At 40.6% G+C, this 6795-nt stretch overlaps 2 protein-coding genes across 2 annotated transcripts; one reads left to right on the forward strand and one right to left on the reverse strand.

The window, feature by feature from the left end:
* The first annotated feature begins 146 nt into the window (after positions 1-146).
* LOC126596230 (armadillo repeat-containing protein LFR-like) lies at positions 147-3186 on the forward strand. The gene is made up of 8 exons (XM_050262741.1): positions 147-381; positions 664-833; positions 1084-1226; positions 1334-1587; positions 2046-2151; positions 2236-2374; positions 2464-2609; positions 2720-3186. The coding sequence occupies exons 1-8, from the start codon at positions 195-197 to the stop codon at positions 2973-2975; spliced, it is 1401 nt and encodes a 466-aa protein (XP_050118698.1). The 5' UTR covers positions 147-194; the 3' UTR covers positions 2976-3186.
* Positions 3187-3399: 213 nt separating this feature from the next.
* LOC126596229 (3-ketoacyl-CoA synthase 20-like) lies at positions 3400-6469 on the reverse strand. Its single transcript, XM_050262740.1, has 2 exons — positions 5586-6469; positions 3400-4327 (listed from the first exon to the last, which is right to left on the reverse strand). Exons 1-2 carry the CDS (start codon positions 6363-6365, stop codon positions 3542-3544), a joined length of 1566 nt encoding a protein of 521 aa, XP_050118697.1. The 5' UTR covers positions 6366-6469; the 3' UTR covers positions 3400-3541.
* Positions 6470-6795: the final 326 nt, after the last annotated feature.

Here is a 6795-nt window from a genome sequence, read left to right on the forward strand (position 1 = left end):
AAATATTTTAAATTAAAAAAATGTCTTAAAGAGAAATAACGCCACAAGACTTGCATACATGGCCCAGTCAAATGACTCAATAATCCACTTAGGCCCAATACATTTTTTGACGAGGACGGATCCGGTTAAAAATAAAAGTTATTATCCGCCCTAAAATTAAACGACCAAACACCGTGAGAGGGAGGGAGACAGAGATGCAAAAGAGGGAGCAAAACAAGTCTAGTGGCGGAGGTGGCGGAGCCTCGCAGCCGCCGGCGAAGAGAGGCCGCCCATTTGGCAGCGGCGGAAACAGCGCAGCAGCTGCTGCCGCTTCCTCCGCCGATACGGCAGCTCCGTCGACTCTCCTCGGTCCTTCCCTTCACGTCCACAGTTCCTTCGCCGGTCAGTTTATCAAAACCCTACTTGACATTTGAATCTAAAATTCTCAAAATTTTCAATTTTTCCATGAATTGTTAGGCATATGCAATTATTAATCTTGGGGTTGATACAAATTGCGGAATTATAAATGAAAAGAAATCAAAGTGAAGTAACAATTATCAGAACTTTTACTGAGCTAGGTGGGCTGTAGTAATGGTAATAACGGTACCGGTTTTGGCAGGAAAGCTCCTTTGTCGAGTATTGTGGAGTCGATGTTCTTACGAATACATATTACCTCTATTGCAGATCAGAACAATAAAAGGATAGTCCTGGCTCTTCAAAGCGGCTTGAAGAGTGAGCTGACATGGGCGTTGAACACTCTCACATTACTCTCTTTTAAAGAGAAAGATGACATGCGCAGAGACGCAACCCCTCTCGCAAAGATTCCTGGGTTGCTTGATGCTCTTCTCAGCGTTGTACGTCTTGAACTCTTTCGCTTTCTGATTTATATAATTTTGTTTTTATGCTCAAGTTTTAGGCAGCTCTCAGTTGGTCATTTTGCATCTCTAATTCAATAGTATTATTATTTTTATAACGCGCTCACAAACGAGAGCAGATGATGAACAATTGAGAGTGGAATAGCATTCCTCAACTTGTGAACTATCTTGTTCCAGCCAGTATCTATTGACATTTGACCCCATGTTGTCGGGATTCTGTCAATAACAGATTGATGATTGGCGTGATATAGCCCTTCCAAAAGAACATGTAAAGGCGCCCAGAGTAAGAACTTTGGGTGCAAATTTGGTTGTAACAGGGTTTGGAAATGAGTACGAGGCATTGGGTTCAAATGGCAATGTCCCGCATCCTGGGTAAGCTCTATAGATATATAGTAATTTCATGAGTGTATTTTCCGTTTGAGTGTCTGAAATTGTTTTTGATACGAGGAACTGATTGTGGGAAAATATTCATGTGGCAGCTTCGGATCCGGTACTCAAGAAGCATTAGTGCTGAGTGCTGTGACCAAACTTCGTGCTTCTTCGGAGTGGTGGCATGATGAAGATGGTCTGTTTAACCTGGATGAGGAAGGTCGAGCAGAAAGACAGCAGTGTGCTGTTGCTGCTTCAAATATCATTCGCAACTTCTCTTTCATGCCAGAAAATGAAGTCATTATGGCCCAACATCGCCATTGTCTGGAAACAGTGTTCCAGTGCATAGAAGATTATGTCACAGGTGAGAAGCATTATCATTGAAATCATTATTTATTTCTTGACTGCAGTCTGTCTGCAGTGTATAATCTATTGTCTCAACTCTAAAATTCTTTTTCCGGTGTAATTGTCTATGTATGTGAAATAAATGTTTAAAAAATTTCCATGTAACATCCAGTTACAAACTCTATGGTGGTGATGTCTTCTTGTAGTTCAGTTGTTAAAGATGTGTAGATCGTATATACTTTCCAATTTCAAATCTTGTAGTTTATAGATAGGCTTATTTTAGTATTTTACTGGCAGTAAATCTTGTAGACTAAATTGGTTTGGAACTTTTCTTCTTGTATGCTTCTTTCATGATTGAGCTTCATACCTTTTCCTATTGGAAATCCTTTTCAGAACAAAGAAAATAGTAACCTTCCAGTTTGCTTTTCTGGTTAGGATTTTAGTGTAAAATGACTCCAATGCTTCCTTTGTTAACAGAGGATGAGGAACTTGTGACAAATTCTCTTGAGACGGTTGTGAATTTGGCTCCGTTGCTTGACCTTGGAATTTTCAGCTCATCAAAGCCATCCTACATAAGGATAACGTGAGAATTATGATCTTCTTTTTCGAGCTTACGCTCTCTTTGTTATCCATCTGTTGATAAATTAATTGATTTTCTATCAAACAGAGGAAAACGTGCAGTTCAAGCCATCATGGGGATGCTGGGGTTTGTAGTCAAAACCTGGCATTGTGCTGCAGCTGAGTTACTTGGGCGTTTGGTCATAAACCCTGATAATGAACCCTTCCTTCTTCCCTTTGTTCCACAGGTTAATATTCAGAAATTTCTCTGTTACAAAAGTGTTTTTACATTTTTGAAATATTGTATCTTTGTAATGACACTCTGTGAACACTGCAGATACACAAGAGATTGGTTGATCTTATGAGCTTACCATCGATAGATGCACAAACAGTGCATGGGGCCCAAGCGGCTGCAGTTGGTGCACTCTACAACTTCGCTGAAGTGAATATGGACTGCAGGCTAAAACTCGCTAGTGAGCGATGGTAAGGACTCTTCCGCTAAAAAAAATCCCAAATACTGAATCATTTCATTTGATCAGCAGTTTGAAAATCAAAATATCGCTGAGATGACATTTCTTTCGGAACAATTACAGGGCCATTGATCGATTGTTAAAAGTCATCAAGCAACCCCATCCAGTTCCTGAAGTTTGCAGGAAAGCTGCGATGATATTGGAAAGCCTGGTGTCTGAGCCACAGAACCGAGCGTTGCTGCTAGCTTATGAGAATGCATTTGCTGAAATAGTATTCTCAGATGCCAGGTATTCTGATACCTTTGCCAGGATTTTGTATGAACTGACGTCTAGACCTAACAACAAAGTGGCAGCAGCCCGTGGTGTTTGGGGCATGTAACTAATAATTGTGTCCTCTGATGAATATTCTCTTTATAAAAAGTATCGGATTGTTCGCCTGCTGGCTGACAAGTAAGTCTAGGATCTAATCTTTGTAGCAGTTGTCTTAAGAGAATTTAGTCAGATCCTTAAGTGGTACTCCCCTTCAAATACTCCCTTATGTAATTTGCAAGTGTTTTTTTTAATGAGAAACTAAACTGGTGTTGTGTGTACGGATGTTTCGGTTGTGGTTCTGTTGTATACTTTTTAGAACGTGTCTGATATCATGCACTCTATTCGGTTGCTTGTTTTCAGACGACCTTGTTAGATTGAGACTTCCGTTCGAATTCGTCGAGTTTGCAACTTGATGGGAAATTCGAAATTCCGTGATGAGCGTTTTACCCTGTTCATTTCTGTGTTGGGATGGAACAACTTTTGAGACTAGATTTTGGCCCACTAATCAGTTGCGGTGATGTTTAATTATACGCAACAGCCAACGTTGTTGTGATAGAATTACATTTAAATAAATCATCGTACAGAAACACAATTAAATCACACAATTGCCTCCTCAGAATATCCGAGGTTTAGTTAAGAAGCAACGGCTGACACTTTAGGCACCTCTACAGGAAACTCATGAATCTCATCAATCCAAGGGTTCTTCTCCTTGGCTGGTTTAACAGTCCTTAACGCCTTCCACACCGCGCTGTTGCACTTGAACCCCGACCCGAACGCAATTTGCCACATCCTGTCTCCCTTTCGGACTCTTCCCTTGGCCTCAGAGTAAGCCAGCTCGTACCACAATGAGCTGCTTGAAGTGTTCCCAAACCTATAGAGAGTCATCCTCGATGGCTCCATGTGCCAGTCGCTGAGCTCAAGGTTCTTCTCGATCTCATCCAGCACCGCTCTCCCTCCGGCGTGAATGCAGAAGTGCTCAAACGCCAGCTTGAAATCCGGGATGTAGGGTTTGATGTTCTTCATCTTGAACACCTTTCTTGCCACCAAAGTAGCAAAAAACAGGAGTTGCTCTGACATGGGGAGGACTATTGGACCAAGTGTGGTGATGTTGGTTTTTAGGGCTTCACCAGCCACAGCCATCAAGTCTTTCGAGAGAGCAACGCCGACTCTTTTCGTGTCGTCCTCCTTTTGGAATACGCAATTATATGCCCTGTCGTCTGCACCCTTGTGCGTGCGGACCGCGTGCATGAGCTGGTACTTTGAGCGGCGGTGGTCAGAGGAGCGGTTGGAGAGGAGGATGGCGGCGCCGCCCATTCGAAAGAGGCAGTTGGAGAGAAGCATAGAGCGGTCATTGCCAAAGTACCAATTGAGAGTGATGTTCTCCATGCTTACCACTAGGGCATAAGAGTTGGGGTGCACCTGTTACATTAGTACAAATTCATAAATGATTTTACCCAATTTAGGGTCTTAATAAAATAAAGCCAATTTTTTTCGTGATCAACATGATGATACCCTACTTTTAAATTGACGCTCGTGGTGAAAAAGCTATTAACTATAACTTGTGGTGAGTTCATTGTCATAGTCCAAATTGGATTTTCCCTCCTTTTACTATCATATGTAGGGCAAATGTATCATTTTAGTTTCATTTAATTGCTTCAACCAATCATAAAGCGTCATATAGACATAAATTATTATTTTTTTTTTAACTTTTAGAACTAAAAGTAAAGAACAAATTCATATTATCTATCAAACTAGCCGTCATCAGGCATATCTCACTTCCTCACCTCAAAAAAACCAAAGTCTAAAACCAAGAGTCGAAAAATCCGAAAATACCTCAGCGCATTTAGATTAGCATAGACAGTCATGAATTGCAGACATTGAATTTGGTATATTTATTGTGCCCTATGGGGACAGAAAACGTCCTTTTAAAGACATCCCACATAATTAACCAGCTGGACATGTGGAAATGCTGTTAACTAGTAGAGTAGTCTTGCAAAGTTGGAAACTATTTATGTATGGTCCAATTGGTGCATAGCATTTATTGAGCATATATATTCACCAATCACATTTATGTCACATTTTTACTTCTCACACCTCTTTATTTTTTGTGACAAGGTAATGTATCTATACAAGTTAAGTGTGCGTATGCATTTTGAATTGGCAACAAAAATAAATAAATTCTCTACATGAGAGATCAAAAAAACAAAAAAAAAACTCAGAAATACTTTTGTAAGAAGCACTTAAACATTTTTTTATGTTTATAATCGGTTATATTATAAATGATTTTATTATAAATTTGTTTGAAATTTTTATTGAAAATTCCAGTACTTCATAAAGAAGCATTTGACAAGTGTTTTTCTATAATCTATAACACTTTTAACATTTGTGTCAAAACAGTCGAAAGCGTTTTTTAGACATTCCATAAACAATCTCACACATGTTTAATAGCACTTTTCTTGAACTTATGATCGTTATCAATTGTACAGGTTATATGTAAAAGGTGTATAAAGATGATTTAGTAATATTTTATTTATAATCTAGTGTACTAATGTGAATTCGTCATCATGCATGTATAAAACACAATTATCCCCAGTCGGTGATTAAGATAAATAGTGTATAATTAACCAAAAATTAGATATAAAAAGGAAGTAAAAATTAGGAATTAGTAAAAAAAAACCTGGAGAAGCTGCTTTGCAAGGTCAATAGAAATGAGACCAGCACTGCAACCCATCCCACCAAGGTTGTAGCTCACAACGTTCCCCCTAAGCTTGTAGTGATTCACAACCATGGACGACAAAGACGGCGTCGGATTGAACAAGCTGCAGTTCACCACCAGAATTCCAATATCCTTAGCCTTCACCCCAGTCTTCTCCAGCAACTCGTCGATCGCTCCAAACATCACCATCTCCGCCTCCTTCCTCGCCTCCACCATGCACGGGTTCGGTGGGACCCGCATCACGGCCTCAGGCATGTACGTATTCTGCCCGAGGCCAGACCTCTCGAGAATCTTCTGCTGAAAAGCCAAGTTCTCGTCGTAGAAGCTGCCCGTCAGCTTCGACCTCTCCATGAACATCTCACGTGTGCACGTACGGGCCGGCTCGGGCTTGTAGCATGCGAAGTTCACCAAGTATATTTTTCTAGGGCGGGTGGTGAAGTATACGGTGGTTAGGAAAACCAAGAGGCCGGAGCACAAAGTGACCGAGACGAAGTTGAACTTGAGTTGCTGCCACAGGTGGAAGAAGTCATCGGCTGTGAGCGTAGAGAGGTGGGCGGAGGCCGCGGCAAGGAGAGGGACTAGTAGGAGGTAGAGGGCGTTGGAGATTAAGTAGTGGTACCCTAGCTTGACATATTTGAGCTTCACTGATAAAAGAAAGTTAGGAAGCGCAGGTTTGCGACTTCCTGCTGACTCAGGTCCCAAGTTCAATTTCTCTCCCTGGTTCTGATTCTGCACCGCCATGTTACAGTCTCAGAAACACGACACTAGTCAAACTCACAAAAGGGAAAGATTTTGAAACTTTTTCTATGAGGTTTTGATGCGGAGAGTTTAGAGAGGGAGGAGAGTTGTGTGGTGATTTTAAAGGGGAGGAGAGGTGGAAGGAGGTGATGGGAGGATGCAACTACCCCAACGAACTTTTAATTGTGAAACGCGGGGGCATTGAATTTTGGATAGTACTTTGGCTCAATTTTGGATTTCGCTAAATGAAAAAACGTCATGTGTTACTTATTTTTAAAACAAAAAATGCTCAATTTTGAATTTCGCTAAATAAAAAATGTCAGGTGTTACTTATTTTTAAAGCAAAAGAGGCTCAATTTTGAATTTCGCTCAATAAAAGATGTTACGTGCTACTTGTTTTTAAAGAAAAAGAAAACTAAGTAATATGTTTTCT

Source organism: Malus sylvestris, chromosome 13 (genome assembly GCF_916048215.2).
Source record: "Malus sylvestris chromosome 13, drMalSylv7.2, whole genome shotgun sequence".
NCBI lineage: Eukaryota > Viridiplantae > Streptophyta > Magnoliopsida > Rosales > Rosaceae > Malus > Malus sylvestris.

Bases quoted from the DNA above. Each gene is read 5' to 3' on its own strand.
- LOC126596229 (XM_050262740.1), bottom strand. From the start codon at position 6,365: ATGGCGGTGCAGAATCAGAACCAGGGAGAGAAATTGAACTTGGGACCT. The intron at 4,328-5,585 runs GTTTTTTTTTAC...CTAATGTAACAG, and splicing joins TTGCAAAGCAGCTTCTCCAG to GTGCACCCCAACTCTTATGC.
- LOC126596230 (XM_050262741.1), top strand. From the start codon at position 195: ATGCAAAAGAGGGAGCAAAACAAGTCTAGTGGCGGAGGTGGCGGAGCC. The intron at 2,152-2,235 runs GTGAGAATTATG...TCTATCAAACAG, and splicing joins CCATCCTACATAAGGATAAC to AGGAAAACGTGCAGTTCAAG. The intron at 2,610-2,719 runs GTAAGGACTCTT...GAACAATTACAG, and splicing joins AAACTCGCTAGTGAGCGATG to GGCCATTGATCGATTGTTAA.